The sequence below is a fragment of the Thermochaetoides thermophila genome (genome assembly GCF_000221225.1).
Source record: "Thermochaetoides thermophila DSM 1495 unplaced genomic scaffold scf7180000011816, whole genome shotgun sequence".
Classification (NCBI taxonomy): Eukaryota; Fungi; Ascomycota; class Sordariomycetes; order Sordariales; family Chaetomiaceae; genus Thermochaetoides; species Thermochaetoides thermophila.
Window position 1 is genome coordinate 880,200 of NW_006383032.1, and position 23,603 is coordinate 903,802.

The 23,603-nt window shown below is 54.1% G+C and overlaps 4 protein-coding genes across 4 annotated transcripts; 2 read left to right on the forward strand and 2 right to left on the reverse strand.

Moving 5' to 3' along the window:
• Positions 1 to 1,404: 1,404 nt before the first annotated feature.
• On the reverse strand, positions 1,405 to 3,168 carry CTHT_0023380 (putative curved DNA-binding protein; the record flags this gene model as incomplete). The annotated part of the gene is made up of 4 exons (XM_006692739.1): positions 1,405 to 1,628; positions 1,697 to 2,506; positions 2,621 to 2,809; positions 3,144 to 3,168. The coding sequence occupies 4 exons, from the start codon at positions 3,166 to 3,168 to the stop codon at positions 1,405 to 1,407; spliced, it is 1,248 nt and encodes a 415-aa protein (XP_006692802.1).
• Positions 3,169 to 3,950: 782 nt separating this feature from the next.
• CTHT_0023390 (uncharacterized protein) lies at positions 3,951 to 6,415 on the forward strand (the record flags this gene model as incomplete). The annotated part of the gene is made up of 2 exons (XM_006692740.1): positions 3,951 to 5,939; positions 6,071 to 6,415. The coding sequence occupies 2 exons, from the start codon at positions 3,951 to 3,953 to the stop codon at positions 6,413 to 6,415; spliced, it is 2,334 nt and encodes a 777-aa protein (XP_006692803.1).
• A 676-nt stretch (positions 6,416 to 7,091) lies between these two features.
• On the reverse strand, positions 7,092 to 16,338 carry CTHT_0023400 (uncharacterized protein; the record flags this gene model as incomplete). The annotated part of the gene is made up of 8 exons (XM_006692741.1): positions 7,092 to 7,111; positions 7,178 to 7,395; positions 7,452 to 14,121; positions 14,204 to 14,544; positions 14,614 to 15,999; positions 16,056 to 16,095; positions 16,162 to 16,209; positions 16,284 to 16,338. The coding sequence occupies 8 exons, from the start codon at positions 16,336 to 16,338 to the stop codon at positions 7,092 to 7,094; spliced, it is 8,778 nt and encodes a 2,925-aa protein (XP_006692804.1).
• Positions 16,339 to 17,435: 1,097 nt separating this feature from the next.
• CTHT_0023410 (uncharacterized protein) lies at positions 17,436 to 22,867 on the forward strand (the record flags this gene model as incomplete). Its single annotated transcript, XM_006692742.1, has 3 exons — positions 17,436 to 17,619; positions 17,702 to 22,728; positions 22,808 to 22,867. The coding sequence occupies 3 exons, from the start codon at positions 17,436 to 17,438 to the stop codon at positions 22,865 to 22,867; spliced, it is 5,271 nt and encodes a 1,756-aa protein (XP_006692805.1).
• Positions 22,868 to 23,603: the final 736 nt, after the last annotated feature.

Consider the following 23,603-nt stretch of genomic DNA (forward strand, 5'->3'; position numbering starts at 1 on the left):
GGGTTCCCGCCGAGAAGTGCCGTGGGCAAATCCACATCTACCGACGCGCGCGACGGCGACGCGTTTTTTTTTAGTGGAAATTTATTTATCGAGTTGATGCTGCTCGCTCGTGGGCACACAGATAAAATCGCGGTTGGTTGTAGAGTCGCCCTGAAGGAATAGTGATGGGCGGCGATGAGGGCAAGCCGTTTGCGAGAGTGAGCGAGCGATGAGTGAGTTGAGTGTGTATGTGTGTGAATGAAGTGGGAAAATGCGAGTTTGGAAAACAGCAAGGCAGCGTAAAGGGGGAGCAGGCAGGATGCGTGCCCGGATCAGGGGGTTTGGCCGAGTTCCTCACGGTTTTGCTGCAGACTTTCTATTCAGCACCGCAACAATAGCAGCACACCAGAGCGCAGCTTAATTTTTTTTTTTTTTTTGTATAATAGCCCAGCAGTCTCAATAGACTTGCTCTTCAACCGTCGACGTCCTCGACTCGGACAACGGAGCAACGGCGTCGGCTAGGTATACCCAAGGGGAAAAAAAAAAGGGGGGGGGGGGCGGCTCTTTGCGTTCTTTCTCCCACCACCTCGCCCGTCACCCGTCCACCCAACAATGGCCGACGGCCGATGTCTGACCCCCTCGGCCTCGTGCCTCATGCCTCATGCTCAAGGAGAACAAACACTTGACTGCGGCCCCCATCCTCCATCAACCATCTCGAATTTACAGCCACAAATCCACTCTTCAGCGCGATTTGCGTCTTCCACTTCCCAAACCTGCATCCTGCTCATTGTTGCCCTTCACATGCCCCTGAATCATCACTACGATAGGACAATAGACACCGCTGAGAGTGGAGTTCATCGTGCACTCCTACATCTTAGCAGCTTTACCACCAGGCACGGTCATCATGGCCTCCATCAGTGAATGAAGATATGTGTGTCAGAGTGATACTGTAAAATACTAGTATTTGGATTTTTTTTTCTTAAAAAAAATTCGTTTCGGGACCGTGGTCGTGGATGCGCCAGCTTGCTCTGCTCTCCCCCTCTCTGTCCCTGCATGCGGCAGATGATGCATCTACCATGGACAACTGTACGGCTAATGCCTCAGACCTGAAGCATCGCGCGGGTGCTCTCGGACGACCATCGAGGGGTCGACTAACGCAAAAGAGACCGACGTGGCAAAGTACAAATAAAAGAACATCATCCCTCCTTGCACCTCCTTAAGTCCCGTCAATATCCCAGCAGGTATCGCTATGATTGCAATTCCTTTCGCTCATCCCATATCTCGAACGTGGCCTTCCCTAACTCCCGCAACGCTTGAGATCAGAATCCACAACGACAAGGCTCAACGGCCACATGAACGACCGCGGGGTCCTCTTCCGCAGAGTCGCTGCGCCCTTCTCCCGGCCCCGACCGAGCCATTCGCCCTTTACTCCTCGTCACTGCTCTCCTCCTCACCCTCGTCCGGCTTGGCTGCCGCCTTCTTGGCCTTCTTCTTCTTCTTCTTGTTCTTGTTCTTGCCTGCATTCTTCGAGAGGGGCTGCTCAAGAATCTTGAGGATCTCCTCGTCCTCAATCTTCTTGTCCGTCTTGAACTTGCTGAGATCCCAAGCCGGCGGGCCACCAATCCGGGTGATGCCATTCTTGGTGATGGCTGTGGCAGATAGTTAGTAAATACACACACGGCAACCTCGCCCTAACCAGAAGAAACCATATTCTTACCAATCGTGGTCAGGAGACGGCAGACAGGAGCATTGTCCTTGTCGCCCGTAACCTCGTATTGCCTGAAGACGCCGCCGCGCACGCACTCAATGACACCAGACTTGGCATCGCGCTCATCCTCCAGCTGCCTCAAGCTGAAGGGGAAGGTGCCAAACTTCTTCTGGACCTCTGAGTAGATCTTGCGCGAAGTCGGGCGCTTCAGGGCATATGTGTTGTTGGTACGACGGTGAAGGGTAGCGCGCTGCTCGAACTGCTTGACCTTGCCCGACCCAAGACTGCAGCCAACCTCAACGCCCCAGACGTCGCCAACCTCAGGAACGCCCTCACCCTTGATATTCTCGCCAGGGGACAAGATAATCTTCTTCTTGCCCTCGATCTCGTTTTTGTCAAAGAGCCAAGAAGTCGTGCTCTCGATGATGTTGCAGTCGTAGGCCTTAGCAACCTTCTCCAGGAGGCTGGAAATCTTGGCCTGCGACGGCGGCTTAACAGCAGCAGCCTTAGCCTTCTCTTCGTCTGTGCCAGTAGCCAGGAGACCTGGAGGGACCATCAACCGGAGAAGGACCTCATTGGCGTAGTAGGTGGCCAGGAACAGGTCCGCCTGCCGGCCCTCAATGACGTCTGGATCGTTGGCGTTCTTCGCAACAATCGTGTCGCAGACAATGGTGCCATAGCCGTCGATCTGGGCACCCAGCTGGATCTTGATGGGCTCACCGGGCTGGATCTCGGTGGCAGCCTCCTTCTCGTCCGACCGAAGAGGGGTATAGGGGGTGATGAAGGCGGCAGGGGAGACAGTGGTGGGGTGAGAGAAACCTAAAAACGCCGAATTGTCAGTTACCACCTTGACAGACTTTAGGGTCACAGGAGACAGAGTCTAAAAAAAAAAAAAAAAACCGGAAAGCCGGCCAGAGTCAAGAGTCAACGCACCCTTGTTGGTCTTCTTGTCGCGGTAGACCTTGGAGAGCTCCTCCTCCATGAGCTTGTCGCCCTGCTCACAGATGTCGATGATCTTAGCGCCGGGGACGCATAGCTTCGACACCTCGGCGAGGACCTTCTCGGAGATCTGGGCGGCAGTCTTGTACTTGGTGAGGACGTCGACGCTGATCGCGACGTTGTCTAAAAACGAGTATCAGCACCAGGCCCACACAGAATGAGGGCAGAGCAGCGCAATCTGTGATGGGAGGGCGAGGGCGAGGGCGAGGGCGAGGACAAGGCCTCAGGGACGGGGGGGTACGCAAGCAATCCGAACAGTGGGAGAGGGGAAAGACCGGGCAGGAGAAGCTACGGGAGCACCTCGAGCACCAGGAGGGCAAGCAGAGCTAGATGGGCGGGAACGGGGGCGAGCAGTGGTGGCAGTGGCTCGAAGATGGCAGCTTTGGAGCTGCCTGAGCTCGGGGAGGTGTTCACGACGGCGATGGTCTGAGCAAGAATTCGAGCCAAGGGAACTGACCAGCTTCCTTCTTCTCGGTCGCCATCCTGGGCAATTAAGCTGAATAAGCTGTTTTTGAAGACTGCTAGTATATCCCCGGGGCAGTAAGGTCCGCGACGAGGGGTTAGAATGGGTGAGGGAGTAGAATGATTGGAGCTGTGGGGGACAGGCTGTGATGATTTTGAGCTTCCTGCTGGTTTTTAGGCGGGGGAGGGGGTTTCCTGTTTGCCTGTTTGTGCTCCAGGTCCGTCTCCACACCTTGATGCGACTGCCGCAGGTGCGGCTTGGGTTTGGGGCTGGTTGCCAAGGAGATTGGGTACCGGTACCTTCTCGTCACAACAGTTTCCTAGAGGGATGGAGTACCACTACAGCACGACAACGGCTATCGTGATGGCCTCTGAATGCAGGGTTCTGATTGGACCGGCGCGCTTGGGCCGTTTCTTCTCGAGACAGAAGGGCGAGAACGCAGGCGCGCGTATCCACGGCCAATCCCAGCACCAGCCTCGCGCAAGCCAAGGGGTCGTCGCAACTTGCAAGTTTACGCTCCAGTTCAGTTTACAACCAGGTTGAAGAGGTATTCCCAAAGCACGCAGCTTCCAACGGCATTGTGCAGCCAACGCGGCTTTGGCCATCAGACAAAGCGTGTTTCTGGCTGCGCGGCTGGCCATCTTCGCCTTAGCTTTTTTTTTCTTATCTGTTTTGCTGGTGCCTAGAGTCCCAGGCAATCGGCCAGAGCCCAGGTCTGCTTGGCCTCTAACTGCTCCTCTGTTCCTCGGTTTTTTTTTTTTGGCTTTTATTTCAATACCCTCATCTGCCCCCCTGCCGACCATGGCCGCTCCGCAGGTGTCGGCAGCGTCGGCCGCTGGCGGCGACGTCGATGGCTCAACATCATCTTCGATTGCGCCCGCGACTGCTGCGCCGACGTCGACTTCCTCCGCCGCGAACGCGCCCTCAGCTGTTCCTGGCGGCGCGTCCTCCAAGTCCACCACCCCGCAACATGACACCCCTCTCGCTCCTCCTGTTCGCGATAAGGAGTCCTTTAACAGGATGTTGGTCGAACGCTTCCAGACACGCGATTGGCTTCACTCTGCTGCCATCAAGGAAGCCCAGATGCGCGCCGAAAGGGACACCAAAGACATGCTCGCCCGCGCCAGCGACTACCGCACCTACAAAGAGTTTTACGCCAACTATCCATCTCGGCTCTACGGCGAGGGCTATCGCGGCTATGGCAATGGCTTCACTGAAAACGGTTCTACCACCAAAATCATCTACCCGTCCCAGAAGCCGCGTCCGGGTCGGAGAGTAACGCCGCCTTTGAAGTTCAGTAAGAAGGACATGAAGAAGCAGGCAGAACAGCACGAGGAGCTAGTTCCTGTCCGGATTGATGTCGATTGGGATCGGATAAAACTGCGCGACACATTTACCTTCAACCTGCACGAGCGCCTGGTTTCTGTCGAGCACTTCGCTTCACAGTTTGTCGAGGATATGGGCCTCAACCCCATGGGCCAGGACAAGCCCGTTTATGACCAAGTGGTGCAGCAAATGCACGAGCAGCTCAACGACTTTTATCCCTTTTGCTACACGGAAGAAGATGCTCTTGACCCTGAACTTCCCTACTCCGCTTATAAGAACGACGAGATGCGCATCTTGATCAAGCTCAACATAACCATCGGCGCCCACACACTTGTCGATCAGTTCGAATGGGACATCAACAACCCCCTCAATTCTCCAGAGGAATTCGCGGCATCCATGACCCGTGATCTTTCCCTTTCTGGCGAGTTCACGACAGCAATTGCCCACTGCATTCGAGAACAAGCCCAGCTTTTCACCCGTAGTCTCTACAGCGTCGGTCATCCCTTCGACGGTCGCCCCATCGAAGATCCCGATCTCGTCGCCGCCTTCCTGCCGTCTCCCCTGCCTTCTGTTTTCAGACCTCAGCAACAGGCCAAAGACTATGCTCCGTATTTGTACGAGAACACAGAAGCCGAGCTGGAGAGAACCGAAACCATGTTCTCCCGCGAACAGAGGAGACAGAAGCGGTCAATTAACCGTCGTGGCGGTCCTTCGTTGCCGGATCTGAAGGAGAGGCAGAGAACCATTCGGACATCTATCGTGTCCTCGGTTCTGCCAGGCGCTGCCTTAACCATCGAAGAGAGTCGCCTGTTTAAGCGCACAATAGGCAGCAGTGGTGTCACTGGCAGAGGAAAGAGGACGGCTCGCGATGGAGATATCTCGGATTCCGAGGACGACGACGACTCCGCTCCCGACTCTCCGGCCATGCAGCCCCAAGGGACGAGGACCAGAGGCCTTCGCGGCGCTGCTGCTACCGCCGCTCAGCGTATGGCTAATCTGGGCCGCTCCGAGACTCCAGAGGCGGTCATTCACCACCACGAAACTAGGACATCGCGCCGTCTTGGCCGCGAAGCTACTCGCGAACAGACAGAAGAGCCGTTACAGCATATCGTGACCTTGAAGGTTAGCCCATCGAAGCTTCGGAAGCTTATGCGCGATCTCAGGATGAGGCCAATTAATTCTTCGTCTGCTACGCCGACCGCTTCTCACCAACGAGCCCCGAGTACAGCAACACCAGCCCCTATGGGCCCTCCGTCAACACCATCTACATCCAACCAACAACAGCAACAGCAGCAGCAACAGCAACAGCAACAACAACAACAACAACAACAACAACAACAGCAGCAGCAGCAGCAGCAGAACCAGTCCAAGCCGAATTCCTCCTCGAATCTTCAGAACCAAATAGGCCGCGTTCCTGCTCCACCACCCTCTGGCCCCAATGGCAACGCCCCCAATCAACCACCGGTAAACTTCCCTTATCCTTCATCCATTTGTCCCCTATCACTTTATACCCCCAAATCCCCTCCAGTACAACTCTATTGGAAATGTCAGCAATAAACACTAACATATTTCCCCCCTTCACGGAATAAAAACAGCCCCCGCCCCCAGAATGGCTAGTCAATGCACTCAACGAGCTCTCCAAGTCCTACCCGAATGACTCCTTCGAGGCCATCATGCGCTACTGCGCCATCGACACCGAGACCAATACCGCCCTGCAGCTGCCGCTCAAGGGCTGGCCCGACGAGCCTATCCCGCCTAACGTCCAGTTCTATTGGCTTCCTCGCATTCGCTGCCGCGACTGCCCCGGCAAATCGTATACTGCGGGCCCTGACACGACAGTTCAAAACTTCGAGGTGCACTTGACTTGGAAGGGCCACAGGGAGAAGGTTGCGGCCCGGTTGGCGAAGCAGCAGGCCGGCGGGCAGAGCGCCTCAGCATAAGAACAACAGAGTACGAATGTGGGGTTTAGGTGCGGTTTGGGAAAGCCTTGCGGTTCAGTTGATTTGGGAGTCAACAAGCTTTTGCAGGTTCGTGGAGGGTCTGGTTCATTAATAGCAGTGCAGGATTGGTTTTCAATATTCCTTGTGGCCAGTTTCTTTCGGAGGGAATCATCCGTCAACTCTGCAAACCGTGGATATATTTTTTTGCGGGTAGGCTGACTCGATGGATGATATCGTGCCTGCTTCCGCCCCCTTTGTTGGTTTTCACTTCGATATAAAATTTATATCGGATAATGGGTTGGGGGAGAGGGGGGGGGAAGAGCAGAGCGACCGGCGTACTCTGGGTATTCAACATGTGTACATACACGAGGTCAGGAAAGGGGACTGATTGGGTTTGGATATTGTATGAATACAACGCCTTCACTTGGTCTCCTTTCTTTGCGATCAAAGGAGCACTCGTTGTAAGTAAGGATGGACGTGAATGTTACGCAGGATTAGCATATGGGGCATATGGGGGAATCAATGTGCTGTTAATCTTAAGTGATTCTTGATGCCTTTTGATGACGCAGTTTTTGGATTACCGAGTGCCTAATAAAAACATAGGAGAACGCAACTACGCATGGCTGACCATTAGAATTCTACTACAGTGCTCCGAGTGTCTATCTCACGATATCTCTCAAGCATAAGCAGCCCATCCTGTATAAAGATTTGGAGGTTAGCAATCCTTTTATCTTCTCCGAAAGTGGCAAGCTATCCACGTACCTGAATACAGAACCGCTAGGTTCGACACACTGGTTGCCTGATTAATCAAGTCGTTGACCGTTGCCATGACGCTCAATGTCTTCGACAGCTTCTTCTTAACCACCTCGATCGCCCTGTCTGCTTCACTCGGCTCATTCGCCGGCCTCTGCTTCTTCTCTTTCGGCACACCACCGCCTTCACCGTCTTCACCCCCTCCAACACCGCCATCTTCCCCCCCACTTCGCGTGCATTCTGCAACTTGGCCATTCGCACTGGCGAGATGGACCATTGATACAATGTGTCATGCCTCAAGCTGTCCAGAATGGTCTGGATCGATGCGGCCTCCTCGCGCAGCGCATCCAGCGTGAACTCGCAACACCGCCGGAAGACGCCCTCGGTCTTGGTAATGCCCATGCCGTCGACGATGTCGCGGGTCAAACGGAACGGTACCAGCTCTGGCACGGGCAACACGCGGCCCATCTCGAAGGCCACACCCAGGTCGATGTGGACGACCTCACCGGTCTTGTGGTCCAGGAGAATGTTGTGCCCGTGCCGGTCGCCGAGCCCGAGCACGTGGCCCAGCATGGAGATGGCGGCCGTTGTGCGAGTGTAGTTGGTGCGCTTCTGGAACCATTCATCCGGGTCAGGGAAGTACTCCATGAAGAAGTAGCGCATGACCGGATGGAAGCGTTCCGTGACCCTGCGATAGACGGCGATGCGGGTTTCTGTGTTTTTGGTCTGGGCATTCGCGATTTCTTTACGGCATTGGGAACCCTTGAGGTCTTTAGGGTAGTATCGCTCGTGGGCGGGCATCAAATACTCGTGGAGTGGAATTGTGTTGGAGACGAACTCGATCAGACCGGATGAGGAGGTTAAGGGTAACACCTTGTACGTCCTGATGCCCAGGTTCCTCTGTCTTGTTTCTCGGTGAAGCTTCAGGAGTTCAGACACAGCAGCAAAAACTTGTTCCATGATAGCGTCCTGGCGCAGGTCGTCGTTGCCACCCTTGACGAGCTGCTTGTACTTTCGGCCATCTGTTCCGATCGCTGTGAGAATTTTGGGTGCGCTGACACCAGACGCAATTGCCATCTCGGGAGCAAACTTGTGAATCATTGGCACGTGGGAGTAGTCCAGATTGGCAGACACCTCGATCTGCAGTGTTGGCGGCGGGATCGGATTGTTGGACATAGTGCTGAGGAAGTTCTGCCCAACAGGGGAGTTCTTGATTGGAACCTTCTGTCCAGATTTATAGCGAGTCGGATCACGGTCCATGGCAAGGGCGTGGTAGACTCTGCTTGTCTGATCGATCGCCGGCCAGATGGATGAGACCTTATTATTCTTTGAGAGCGCCTTAGCAATCTTGTCTGTCGCTCTCTGGCGAGAGACTGCCACCTCATCGTCCTTGTTGACCCGAGTCCTCGCTCCGGTCCAAATGTGGTACATGCCATGGTAGGGATGATCGACGCAGATGCGATAGACAAGATCAATCAGCAGTTTTTGGAACAGAGTATTATGGTCTTGAAGACGTGACGAGAGCTGGTTCATCAGGAGCGCGAACTTGCGAGTCGGAACCTTATTGATCCATTTCTTGACAACTTCATTCGCAACTTCTTCCTCTGATTTCTCCAGCCACAGAGCCATGAAGCGCAGGGCATCGTTATCGTGTTCGTCTGATGCCGCCAGAGAGAGAAGATAATTCTCTATGCAGAGTTTGAGGAACTCGGACCGCGTTTGTTCGACTCGCCGGAGCTCCTGCTGGTCGAGTTCTTGCCATTGCTTGGCCTTGGCTAGATGGCTCTGATATCGATTCCTCAACTGAGAATCCTTTGCGCTTGCGATCAAAGCCTTGAGCTGGGCAACCTCCTCGTCTTTTCCCTTTTTGAGGTTCTGCAGCCGTGCAAGATCCTCTAAGCTGTCGGGATTTTGCAGTTGCTCGTCACAGAACACAGCAAACTGATGGAAGACTTGACCAGCCTCTCTGCCCTCAATTTTACCCTTCAGTTCCTTAAGTGCAGGCTCGAGATACTTCTTTTGAATGGCATCAGGACTCTCCAGCCGCGCGACAGAGACCTGGTAGCCAATCTTGGACAGAAGATCGGAGCGGCTCAGGGGCACGCTTTGTTTCTTCAGAGACGAATCCTTGTCTATGGCTTGAAGCATTCTGATCGACGAGATCATCTCCCCGTGGTCCCATAAGGCGTTGGCCGCCTCCATCTTGATGGCAGCATCAACACTGAGACCCAAGGATTCACACGAAGGAATCAGGTCAGAGAGAGCCGTAGACAGGTTCAAGGTCTCTTGGCGTGCGCGATGGAAGCGGAAGATGTCTGATGATAGCAGCATACCACGGATTTGGACCAAGCGCGCGTCCGCTGATGTCAGGCCCGCGGCTCTCAAGTTGTGGCGTTGGCTCCACATGCTCAAGGTAGTCTCTCTGCACGAGAGTATCTGGCTCACATCGGCATATCTCCCGCTCATCATCCACTTCGACCTCTTCTCGAAGGTCGCAAGGGTGCACTGGAGCTCCGACTGATCACGAACATTCAAGATATCATCAAGCTCCGTGAGTGCAGCCAACGCACCAAGCTGCTGGCGCAAAACAGATGTGTTGAGACTGCCACTGCTCAGATGCCGGACGGTGTTCTTCAGGCCATCATGGACCATGCTCCTGACAGTGTCGAGCTCTTGGGCCTGATACATACTTTGGTATGCCTTGTAGACAGTAACAGCCCAGCTGTCGCTGTTTACAGGAGCAGGAAGATTCCAAATCTCGAGTTTCCGTGCCGTCGTGAAGGTGGCATCGAGAGAGTCGGAAGAGCCGTCTATGCTCTGTTGCGACTGGAGAAGGGAGTTAGACAAGCCAGCAAGGCCGAGACTGCTCAAGGCCTTGATAAGCGCATTGCAGTCTTGCCTAGACTGCAAGTCTCTGCCGCGTAGGTGGCTGTCGTACTGTGCACCTCGGAAAGCCAAACTCTTTGCTCCATCATTTTCATACTCCAGCCGAGCTAAGACCGTGGAAAGGGAAGCATCTTGGCTAAGGCCGTAGTAAGCATCTGGGTCGTCGATGTTTTCGAAAATCTCCAGCAAGATGTCGCTCGAGTCATCGGTCTCCCTGGCAGCAGATGAGCGCCGGGACCCGCGAGTTGATTCGGCTGCAAGCTCCGCGAACAAGAGGGCGACCTTATACATGCCACATCGGGTTGCTGCGGCTGCAGCACTTGCCATGTTCACATCCAGCCAGTGGGCTCGGTCGGCAATCGAGGATTCTCCCGGGAGTGGTTGGGTCCGCAGGTACAGGATAGTATTGATCAGCAGCTTCAGGTTCTCCTTGGCTGGCTCTGAGGTGAAGTTTAACCACTCTTGGAGTGACTCGGAGAGTTCTCTCTTTGCCGATTGTTGCTTGTCCAACTGATACGCAAGCACCAAGTGGACAACGAATGGGAAAGCCCGCTCTGCGAAGCCCTTGACTTTGGAAAGGATCGGGGGAAGCACCCTGAGGGTGACAATCTTGGGAGCAGAAAGGGCCAAACGGATAGCCAGATGCTGTGACCAATTTGGATTCTCCAGAGCTCTTGCTGAAAACACTTCCGTATTGGCAGGAGGGTCGACCTTGAACTGATCAGACAGAGGTGTGCGATAGGGATCCCAGTTTGACGCGATTAGCAGCGGCTCGGGGAGGCTCTCCTGACAAGCGCTGAGCAAGTCATGATCATTGTCGCTAATGGCATCGGAAACGATGGTGCGGAGCGCGGCCTCGGCCAAGCCGGCTGTGAAGCAATCGCCACTAATGGTGAGGGACTTGATGAGGTTGAGCAATCCTTCTTCCGAGCTTCCCACGCCCTGAGACAGCCTCCGGTACTCCTGAAGCTGAGATTCGCGTAGCAAATCCTCGGGGACTTCACCGGAAGCTGCAAAAGAACGACCCAGTACTCGGCCCGCCCATGCGAGGTATTCTCCGCCCAGTCTCTGCGAGGAGCAACTCTTCCATACCACGGCGCCGTTCTTTATCGCGTCCTCGTCTGTTTCGATAACGTCCAGTCGGCTGGAAGGGGGAATATTAAAGACCCCACACAACATAGAAAGGGCAACATCTCGTGCCGGCTCGTTTAAGAGTTGGTTCTCGCGACCCCAATCTTTGAGGATCTCCAGCAGGAGATTGCTCTCGTGCGTTCCCTTTTCAGCATTACCCGAAGCACGGATATGGGCAGCGTTCTCGGTAATAGACCTGAATGCCTGCTTCTGTCCCTCGTCCTTGAATTCAGGGGAGTCATAGGCGGCAAGATATTTGGAAAACCAGGCGTGAAATTCCTGGGCCTTGCTCTTGGTGGCCTTGAACTGACTCTCTTGTGTGGTGCTGGACTGGCTTGATTCGAGAAACACACGCAGATCGGCCAAGCTCGACAGGGCGTATCCTGCCAGGAATGACGGAGTTCTCTTCAAATACTCGTCACCCCTCTTGATCAGATATTGAGTGATGCCTAAAGCATCATCAGCGCATTCCGGGTCGACCACGAACACCCGTAGTGAGTGGAGCAACATCTCGAGCGGGTATCCAGATATCGCATGGTCGCCAGCGAGACAGATTAGAACGCGAATCTTGCGTAAGACAGAACAGGCATGGAGCGGACCAAGTGCTGGGTGAATGGTCTTCAGAAGTTTGCGGGCTACAAACACCACCAACGCCGGGGTCCAGATATTCTCAGGTTCATACTGGGTTCGGCTGCACAAGTGAACGATTTCCCTGGGAAGATACTTCGCTCTGAACATGGGCTGCTGATTGGGAGGAAGCGCGGTCGGGAGATGACCCAGCTTCTTGATCTCCTCCAGAGTTTCCGCTGCATAGGCGAACCTTTCATCTCGCCTGAATGCCTTCTCGATGGGATCCTCTTGATCGAAGATGTCGAAGAATGTGGAGATGATATCAGCAAAGTTCAGGTGAATGTTCGCAAGATACTCTTCCTTCCCAAGAATTTTCCTCATGCGACTCTCTCCTGTTACGTAGTCTGGACCGCCCGCAATGCTGATGTCGTGTGCAATGCTATACGCAATGATCTTGGTGAAGCTTTGTTGCACCAGCTTTTCAGGGGTTAGACCCAGGGATTGCGCAAGCTGACAGACCTCCTGTTCCTGGCCGCGCATCATCATGATGGCTGCCGCTTCAGTTTGTGCCTCTCGAAGCAGATCGAGCAAGCTGGAAAAGCCAAAGATCTCATAGGCGATATCCTGGATGGAGTCGTTGTCCAACCATGTGTACAACAGCTGAGGAGCAAACAACTTGAACAGCTCCTGAGGGCCGCTGAGTTTTAAAGTTTGAGCAATCCGTTTGATACAGCTGGCTGCGTACAAAGCAGAATGCGTGACGCAGCTTTGCGACTTTGAGATCTTAGTGATCTTCCCCGGAATCTCGAACGTGTGGTAAATACTCCGACGAAGGAGCGTTGGCCAGCGACACGCAAGCTCAGCGAGGACAAACAGTCGAAACGCCAGCCCTTCAACAACATCGGGATCAGAAGGGAGATGTTCAAGGACGTCAACGAAAATATCGTCGTGCGTCTTCAGGACATACAGCCCAAACAGCTTGGGAATCTCGAGACCTATATAGTGTTTGAGTTTCATCGGTCCGTCTTGGAGGATCTTGAGGAGGGTAGACTGGGAAGAAGGCAGGCCGAGGTTGGAAGCATACTCCGACTTAACCTCGAGCAAATGCAACAGCAGACTCGCGAGCCGGATCTGTGCAGCCGCCGACATGGAATTATTTGGCAAAGACTGCTTGACCAGATAGTGGTAAAGATCACCGGCCATTTCTGCAATGTCAAAATGATTATCCGTCCACAAATTGATAAAGCTGTCCATGATGTCTATGCAATTGCACAACGCCACTTCACAACATGCATATTCATATCGGCTGACGATGTGCCCTGCCGTTTCCAGGATTGTCGTGGCACCCCCCAGAGGAACGATCGCATCTGAGGTGAAGATCTCCCTCATGAACTCTCGGCAGCACAAGAACTGCTCGCCTGAGAGACCCGCTAGTTGGTTGATGATGGGCTCTGGGATGCGGCCGATTTCGCCATCATTTAAGCGGATGATGTCCAGGAAATGAATTCTCAGGCTGGTCTCCAGATAGAAGGCTTCCGGAGTGTAACTTAGGAGAATGTCCCGTCTCGGCAACGTTTTTGCCTTGGATGCGGTGTTCTTTTGGCTCGTTTGAGGCTCGAAATCGGGATCGATGTCGATGACTTGATCATCACGGTGAGAAGATTCTCGACGTGACCGCTCGTACAAGGCTTCAGAGAGCTTGCCGAAGAACTTGAGCAGATGAGGGCGCTCACGCTTCAGGGCGATCAGCTCAGGTTCGATCAGATGAGGAATATAGGGTGCTGATGAGGCCAGGATCATGCCAAATAGATTTTCGCTCGGGGGAGAGTTGAGAATGACTTTGAGAGTAGCATCGACGATGCTGAATACTGCAGACTCAAGGTCTCGCGACAGGGATGAGTTGATGTTCACAAGGTCTGGGAGGAGCAGAGCTCCTGTGAGACAGGCGAGTACCATGCTACGCAGCCGCTCCATAGAAACAGGGGTTGCACCCTCACCCCCACGCTTTTGCCATGACTCTGCCAATTCCTGAAGCTCTTCTACTTTGGGGTAGAACAACTCGAGCGCCAGTCGTCTGGAGGCATTGGAACCGGCCACATCAGTAGCAGAGTTGGATTCTGGTAATTGTTCTTCCTGCTGGGCAGGCGTAACAGTTGTATCTGGCTCCTCCTCGTGCAATAGAAGCAGGTACCTGATGAAGGGTTCCATCTCTGCCTGTTCTTTCCAGTGCAAGACTATAGGACCATTGAAGAGCCGAAGGGGCTGGGCCATGACCAGGGGAGATATCCCGTAGCATGCTCGCAAGAGGTTGACCAAATCATACGGTGTTGCATGGGTTCCGTGTAAGGAAGCATAGGTTAACTCCGCTATTGTAACCGTCAGAGGTTTGATTTTAAAATCCGAAGGGGGGGGGGGAAAATGGTTGGCGCGCGCGGGATAATAACATACCAGGGCTCCATCTGACAAATACCCATCGAATGATGTGATTTGAGGTGGCTTGGCTGGCGTTGGGGAACATGTTATTTCGAAAGCGGAGCAGATTCAGCATCAATCCTAAGGACGCGTCTACCAGGATTGCTGGACCACTGATATCGGCAGTGGTGACAATTTGGTTGATATCGTCCGCCAACTCATGCCTAGGGATGAGGTTGGCTTTCAATATCGAGTTGAGGAGAACACAGGAAGCGCGGCTGATCGGGGGAAGGGATAGGGACCGGACGGCGAGCTGCCAAAGCTGCTTCCAGGAGGATGACAACGAAGGGTGTCGCGATACCTCATGAATGGCAAGACTTTGCTGTATCAGCAATCTGCTGCGTTTCTAACAGAGGGAGGTTGATATGAGACTATTAACCACGTACCTGGAACATGCCAACATGGCCCATGAAGCTACTATTGCTTGTTTGGCAGTAACGTGCTTGGATAAGTCCTCAAGGGTTTCAGCCACATCTTCGAGAGAGGGCTTCTTGTGTCTCGTAAGGAAGGGAATCAATTGCAAAGCAGATAACCGAACAGCAGGATCGAGAGAATGAAGCTTTTGGTGTACACGGTTTTGGCGCCCACTCATTTTGCGTCTCTTACGGGGCTGATCAATCTCTGGTTGTTGTTGGTTCTGCTGACTTTGTTCTTGTTGTCCATGCTTTGAGTACGCGGCTTCCAGAATGGCCAGGTTCTCGAGAAGTGCCCAATTTTGCTCGCCTGCTGTGTGATGGGGACGCAGGCTAAATATACCAGTACGGGGATGATCCGGTGGGAGGAGCATGTTTGTGAAAGTGATGTCGTCAAGTTGCAGGCGAGCACGCTCCTCGCGTCTGGAATAGTCACACCACAAAGTATCAAGAAGTTCTTCAACGTCTTGGGGGAATGACTCATCGGCGGCTTCCCTCAGCAATGCCTGAATGTACAAACGTGTACCGTAAAGAGTTTTGAGCATCTCGTCGCGGATTGAGTTGAGCATGGCATCTCGAGAAAGGGCTCGCGGCTGCCACCAGTGTGAGAGCAACGGCACCACCTGCTTCACCAAAGTCTTGCACAAAGCCACATCTTCGGCTTGCATGCGTTGGAAGACGATATTGAAGGTGGCAAATGCCATCTTCTGCAGCTCGCCAATCTTCATTTGTCGGAGTTGAAGGAGCTGTATCACCACGTGCGGCAGTCGATCTGCCTTCCTTTGGATTGGTGCGTTATGGGCTATGCACAACATGTAAAGGCAGGAGAGGACGTCCACTGCGACATGAGTGCCAATCTGCTCGCCAGATCCTTGGGTTCCGGCAACGGACCCAGACCGCGCTGTTGCCCCCGGGGCAGGTGATGCGCGAGACAAAGAACCACTCTCTCTGTCACCGAGCTCGAGGAACCGGGAGAGAACGTCGATGCAAAAATCGACACATACCTCCCAGCCCTCTCCCGATAACGCAGCAATATTTTCCGCACTTGCTGGGTTGTCAAGGAACTCGTAGAGCACCTTTACGTAGCCAGCAAGAAGGGGCATCACATAAGCACCATCAGGCCCCGGGAGGACCTGGACGATGTGGTCAATGATGGCCCTGGCCGTCTTACGGCGGATAGTAGTGACGCCATGACGGACGGCGAGCCGCAAGGCTTCGGGGCAACGCTCCAACCTCGCAGCTGCTGCAGCTGTTACTTTGACTGACTTTTTCGAATTGAAGTAGGCTTCTTTCTCGATGAGCGTGCAACGAAACAGGGCTTCGAAAAGTCTATGGTAGGCCTTGTCATCAAAGGTAGTCCTAATAATTGTCAACAATTGCCTCCTGGAAAGAAGAGAACTTGAAGGGGGACACACTGAGACTGAGTCCGCGAACCGTCAAAGTATGCTATCAGTGCTGTACAAGTGTCTCGGTTAGCGAGCGGCCCGAGATACAGTGTGGCACGATAGGGGGGATGCTTACCCTCAACCGCATCTTTGCGGGCAGTAGCTGAACTGCCAACCAAATGGGCTTTGATACTTGTTAGGATCATTGCTCATGGAGTCTCGCATAAGAGGCAATCAGCACGGGGGTATGAGACTCACACTCGATCTCCTTAAAATTGATCGTGCCACCAGTGTAACTCTTGACCCGCGGCATCTTCGGTTCGGGAAATATAAATAGTCAATTGAGAACGCCCTATGACAACAGTGGCAGTATATGTGACAGTTGTACTTGAGTATGGGGTAGATATGGCGCGGTGTTGTTTGCGAACAGGATGGGCTGGCGTAAACAACCAAAGCTGCGGCAATGTGGTTGATATCCGAGATAATGCTCACTGAAAGCACTGAAAACCATCACCACGCTTTGATGAGAACACTTGATACGGAGAGGCGTGTATACTAGAGGTGGCATGAGGTCTTAACATCAAATGAAAGCCCGCGTCCGCAGATATCGAATGCCAGGAGTCGAAGACATGGGCAACATAGAGGAAGAGGAAGGAGATCTCGGAGAGAAGAGTCTTATTCAACCAAGCTTCAGCTGACGAGGAAGCAGCTGGAGATCCTGTCTGCTTATCCGTCCAGGCATCGAACTGACAGCCAGGCAACTAATGCAAGCCTGTTGCAGCTTGTGGACAAAGGCCAATATCAATTGGACTCACGAGTTGAACTGCGGATGGGTGGACACTGGATGCCCGTAAACCTCCACTGCGGCAGCGCGCGCACCCTCCTGGTCGACAAGCAGTTCGTCTCTGGCAGGGCCGCAAGCCACAAGAGGTTTTTGGCATTATGGGCCTGTCCCGGCGCCAGGCTCCAGCGGAGCTATGACCACCAACAGACAAAGCACGGACCACTTGCCGTGACAGACTCTTGTTTGACAGCCCGGGCAAAGGGTCTTGCACCTGGTACGTACCGCGAAAAACGGCAGAACGCTTCACCGCCCAATTCTTTTGTTGACGGCAACGGCTTCTGGCGCCAATTGGCAGGCAACTTGGAACACAGCAACGGACAAGCGCGGGACGGCTGCCATCTCGATCGCGACATACTCTTCCAGCCAGCGACAAAACCATAGGGCGCGACCAGCACACGAATTAAGTCAGAGTCGCGGTCGTTGGGTCAGCCCAGACGTAGTTCCAATCCCTTTCATCAACAGCCCTGCCGGGGCCGCCAGCTTGCGAAGCTGACGCTGAGGCCATCAATCCCCACGGCCGCGTCTTTCCAAAGAATGCGCTGAGACGCTTTTCCGGCTCGCAAACAATGACCGACCTGCGCAAGCTCGAGGCGCTCCAGGCTCTTCATGCGGAGCTGGTCGCCGTCCGCCAGCACCGTTTTGAGGGCTTGCAGGTGCTGGAAACCCTCCTCGAGGAGCAGACCGATGCCTTCAAAGCGCTGATAGCGAAACCTGCGCGAGATACCAAGGATAGGGAGGCGTTGGGGAAAGGTAAGAGAAGCCATTTTCTTCCAGAATCCGACCGTCAATGGACGCAGGAATGAGGTTGCTAATACTCGCTCTTTCTGCAAAGAACCCAAGAAGCTCAAGATCGGGGAGGAAGAGTATTCCCTGAACGAAGATTTCGTAAACGACTGCTTAAAACTCGCCGACGAGCTCGACCTCAACGAAAAGGAGTCTGCGCGGATTCTCATCGACTGTGATGCGGAGGGAGATGTCGAGACCCAGAGCCGTCCACTGTGGGAATGCGGCGTGATTCGTTTCCATCAAGAGCGGAAGTACCTCCTTGATTGCATGCGCCTAATACTCGAGATAGCAGCAGACGAAGACATCGACGCGGGATTGCAGGAGTCGTTCGGCGTCGCGGCTGAGGACAAGATCTTTGGGATCCCTCCTCCCTGGGAAAGGAACAAAGAAAATCAGCCCACTCAGGTCAAGAAGTTCATTCCAAGATGCATGGAGGCGATGAAGGGTGTACGCTCCATGCTTCAGTGCATGGCCGACAAGGCCAACGCCCGGAACATGCTGCAACAAGCCAGCCTCGTCAGGCCCTTGGACAACCAGGAAACTCTGGACTTCTCACGGCTAAGCCTTGTCGAGCAGCACGAGTGCTTGGCTTCCATCTTGCACGCGGCTGTCCAAAGACACCACGCCACGATCGCCGACTTCCAAGATTTCATCAAAATCCTTAGGAAATGGGATAAGTATGACCATTTCCTGATTCACCTGATCCCAGTCCTAGCCGCGTACATCACCGAGTTCGGCTCGCCCGAGGGGATGGGTGACCTCCAACAAGCGCGCAGGTTGAACGATTTTATCTGTAAGGGGGGCGATGAGGACTCTTGGGCTCTGCCGGTTCTCGGGGCTGCTGTCCGCGCTTGGTGGATAGCCGAGCACAATGGTTTCTATCTGGACGACACGGTTCAGGACCTCCGGGGCATCAACCTAGATGAGGAGGATGAACAGAGGACGAAACAGTTCCTGGACGCGCTAAAAGAGGGCGCTTTTGACTTCATCTTATCCGTAGCCGCTGACTGCAAAGCTCAAGAATGGCAGGATCCATCACAGCTGGGGGCGCGTCAGTGGTTGCAGCGCAAGATTCCATCTCTGCCCTCTGAACCTTTCCCTTTCAGCCACTTCCTGCAGCATAGTTTGATGGTGCACTTGGAAGGCTTCGTCGATGCGACCATCTCGAACCTACCGGATGTCCTTCGAAAGCTAAGGACAGAAGAAGACGAGCAGCGACAGCTGAGGCCGAACCACGAGCAAGATATGGACCTGGAGCGCTTCTTGATCATCATCTCCTATGCCTATGAAGGCAGACCAGACGCGGCCATGTCTTTTTGGGAAGATCCAGATAGCAACCTTGCCGGCTTCTTGCAATGGGCGTCCAGGCGCGCGTCGACACCGCTCGTCAGCGCGTTCTGTGAGATGCTTCGGTGTCTAGCTGACAATGAGGAATGCGCCACCGCCGCTCACAACTTCCTTCTCGATGAGGGTCACCAGGCGTCCGGCAAGATGAAGCGCTCACAGTCTCTGACATGGAGCCAGATCTTCAAGGAGCTGGAGTACTTCACCACGAAGGTCTGCTCCGAGAGGCCCAATCCGCCCCAGGCTTCTATGCACCGTCCCGGCCGGCCCGGCGCGGATCCTGCTGAGATCGAGCCCGAGTCGGCCCTGATGTTGGAGTGCTATCTACGGCTCATTGCAAAGCTCGCTACCGAAAGTGAAATCGCTCGCAAGCGGCTGATCATGGATGAAGACTTCAACCTGGTCGACACCATCCTCAAGCTCTCCGTCGGAGTTATCCCGCATCGACTCCGCGCTTGCATCTTCTATGTTCTCAAAGCCCTCATGATTCGAAAGACGCACGAAGAACTAGACGCGATGTGGAGATGGGTCGAGGCGTGGATGACCAATCCATTTAGTTCCCTCCCTGGCTCTCAGGGGGCGCCCCAGAGGATATCCTTCCTCGGCCAGACACCCGGTCCTCAGGAGTGCATGGAAATGATGTTTAGGGAGTTTGGCACCGGCTTCGAACAGTCAAATGCCTTTATTCAGCTTCTCACCACTCTGTTGGTGCCACCAGAAGGCTTGAATAGCCTAAACGATTCGGTGCCGTTCCCGGAGTGGTTGGGGTCGAGCATTCGAACCTTGGGTATCGAGCCGTATGTTGACTTTGTCTTCGATGTCTTTGCCAACAGGACCAAGGACATCTCTGATCCCTCGCAGCTCCGGATTCTGCGCCTGAGCTGCTTGGACTTTGTTATGGTCTGCCTGGTCACCTTCAACGAGGATCTCATTGTTCTGGGCCATGAGAGCAACATTTCCATTGACGATGCTATGGCTGCGACCAACCTGGCCACGTACGTGCGCCTTCATCCCTTCAGCCGTGTCATGGAATGGCTTTTCAATGAGAAAGTCATCACGTCCCTAATCAACACCATTCATCAAGACCCGATCAGCTTAGGCAGCGCGTCCCCTGATTCCCCGCTGGTTGTGTCCATCCTCCGGGCCATCCAAGTTATGATCAAAGCGCTTGAGCTTCAAGAGACGTACCTGCACCTGGTGCGACCGGAAGTCCTCCGGTATCAAGGAGAAGCGGGTGTGCGGCGGAAGCCAGTCGCCAATGCAGCTTATAGCGCCTTCGAGGACGGCATTCTCAGCCACTTGTCCTTGGTGGTTGACCTGGGTAAGTATTGCAACCTGGGTCACGCCGAGCTGACGCTGGCCTGCTTGAAGCTGCTCGAGAAGATCTCAACATCCAGCCGGATTCTTTCCGCCTGGAGTCCCGACTCCGGCCGCCTCGGCCATCGCAATAAGGCCATTGTCCAGCTCGAGAGGAACGGCGAGGGAGAGACGATCTCCGCCTCGCTTTCTGCGAGTATCATGGCTACTCTCGATCCGGCCCTTGCCGCGTCAGGAGAGAACTACAGGGTCAAGCTCGCCATTTTGGACTTTCTCTATGCGTGTTTACGGGCCACTCCCGACCAGCCAACGATTGCTCACCAGCTGTTGGGCTTCCACTGCGAGCTTAGCAAGCTTGGCATCGAGCCCAAAGGCCCCTTTGACATGCAGAAGTCGTTATTCCATAGCCTTCTGAATGTCTTGATCACGCTTACGGTGTCCGAGGAAGAGCAGGGTATGCGCGGGTATCTGGTTACGCTTAAGTACCGAGTTCTGCGTATTCTACAGCTTTTGTGGAAGTCACCGCTATCGGCGTCGCTGGTCATGGACGAGCTACGGGCAACTAACTTCCTCTTCCACATGCTCTTGAGGGAAGTTCAGATCCAGCCTCAGCTGCCCTGGGATGGCCAGCTGGTCACAGGTTGCGAGTTCCTGCTCTCAGATGCTTCTCTGGCCTATATCGACTATCTCGCCTCACGAGCGGCTATCTTTGAGTACATCGGCAAGGAGCTGTGCAGCGTCTCTCAGAACCGGATACCGTCCATCAAGCGGCAAATCTTCGACGCCCTGAATGGTCAGATTTTTGTTGACGAGGAGGCGCCGCTTACCATCCCCAGCATTTTCGACTTCTTTGATTTCATCAACACCGACTACAAGTGGGAGGAAATTCCTTCTCCGCACTTTACTTACCTGAAGGACCTCGATCTGGGACCGTGCATCCTGGAGCACAAGTATGCTGGAGTGCACTATGACATCCGCAAGGCTCAAGAGATTCTTGCGCTGAAGCGCAAGGAGTATGAGCACTCGCAGCTGGCCACTCCGGAGTTCCTAGAAACAGTTGAGCTTGAAGAAAAAGTGCTGATCGAGTGGCTCACTGTCCGCAACCGTGCCAATCTGCTATTGACAGCAAGGCTGAACTTGCTCCAAGCCTGGGCTAATTTGCTGCTCGTGATGATTGAGTCAAACGATTTCAAGAGCACGCCTAAAATGGCGTTCTTGCTGCAAGCTCTCCAAGCCATCTTACCAACGCTGGAGGCCTTCAGCTCTCTGAAATCGGACGAAGCCTTTGAGCTGGCTCGGGTTGCTAAGGTGCTACTCTGGAAGCTTGACTTCTCCCAAGATAGCGACGCAGGTTTGGACAGGGAGCAGTTCACCGTTGGAAATCTCATCGGCGACAAACTGTTCCAGCTGTTCCAGCTCTGCTTGAGCGCCATCAGCCAGTGTTCGGGCACTCCTGAGCTTCGGTCCCTGTACTACAGTATCTGCTACCGTTATCTGACCGCCGTCGTGGACAACGACGCTACCGTCGCTGCAACCCCTGCCAGCAGCACCATCGGCCCGACCCGCAGTGTTACCAATGCGCGCGCTCGAACCCTTAAGGCGATCACCCTATACGGCGACCGTCTGCTCAACGTCATTTGCGACGACGCCTACGGCAGCGACACAACCTGCCAGACGGCCGCTATGATCCTGCTCAATGCGCTCGTACACACTTCGCGTGCCTCTTCCGCTGCCGGGGTCTCTCCAGCCGATGTCGACTGCCCCATCATCGACGCGCTCAACCGCCTCAACTTCATCGGCGTGCTGGTCGACTCGCTCAAAGAAATCCTCAACGAGTGGCTCGCTCCAAGCAGCACTTTCGACCCGTCGCTCTCTACCAACGCCTCTCCCTCATTACCAATCCCAGCCTCCCCCTCACAACAATACACCTCCGCCAAGCTGGCTCTCCTCCTGCAGCTGTGCCAGACGCGCCAGGGAGCCAAGTACGTCCTCCAGGCAAATCTCTTCCGCGCTCTCGAGCAGTCAGGTGTCTTCGCTGCCGACCCCGAGCTCGTCGAAGTCGACTCGGAGAGCGGCGTGCCCCGTGTGGTTGCCCTGGAGCGGCACTATGCCCTGCTCGTCGCCCTAGCACGCGTTGTCGGCGCAGCGGTGACGGCGCGCGGTGCTCACAACATCGTGCAGGGGCGGAAGTTCCTGACTCAGCATCGCGGGCTGGTTGTGCACGTGCTGAAGAAGAACGCGGGCATCGGGGGCGGCGTCGTGGGCAACAGCCTCGCCAGCAGTATCAATGGCGGATCAACAGCAACGATGACGAGGAGGGACGAGATTCTTGCGCAGCAGGCGCTAGAGGAGAGGATTGAGGAACTGGCGGAGGCGTTTATGTTGTTGATCACTGCGACGGGGTTCTTGGAGGTATGTTCCGCTCCAGTTCATCACTACGTTCTTTCTTTCTTTCTTTCCCTGGAAATAAGGAGCTAACTTGTTGTCATAGTACGAATCCGAACAAGTCCCAAGTGAGCAGCCTCGGGCGCACACAACATTCTTCCATTAGACCAGGGACTTGTGTGATCGGGCGATAGGGAGTCGGTGATCTTTGTTGTTGCTTGAGGGGGGATAGATGTAAGGCATGTGGTTACGAAATACCTACCTACTCTAGTGTAAAGGGAAGTACGGGATATTACTTTTTGATGACGCAACAAGTAATCAAGTGTTGCTTTCGATGTTTGGTTTCATTCTGGTCCTATTCGTCACCTAGTAGTTCTGACAGCGCTTACCAGTTGTCATATCACATCTCCGATATGTTCCTTGCCAGGCTTGCAGTCAAGTCACCGGAGTTAATATCATAACATCAAGATGCTTGACTGATGAGCGGATTGACAGCCTCTGAAACGAAATCTCGGCCATTCCCGTTTTTTACTGACCTTCACAGTAGCGTACCCGTAATCAAGCGACCTAATACCAGATATAGCCCTTTCCAGTTCCCTTCCCAAGTGGCTTCCCATTTCCCGATACCCCTAGCGTGTCCCATGTCCCCTGGTGTGCGCGATCTACCCTAACGCCTTTGTCATGCCGTCCGAAAACGCCTTGACCGAAACCATCCCAAATCACGATCCACATGCCGATTCCGTTCTTTAATAAAAAGTCCCAATCCGAGAAGAGCAAATTCGAATTTCATGCACTCAGGATGTTGATATTTTTGTCTGAATTGACATGGAATTGAGTGTCAAGAAATAATGGTGTCGAAAGTTGACTTTAACGAAGGAATGTCGTTGGTACCCCGAGACAGG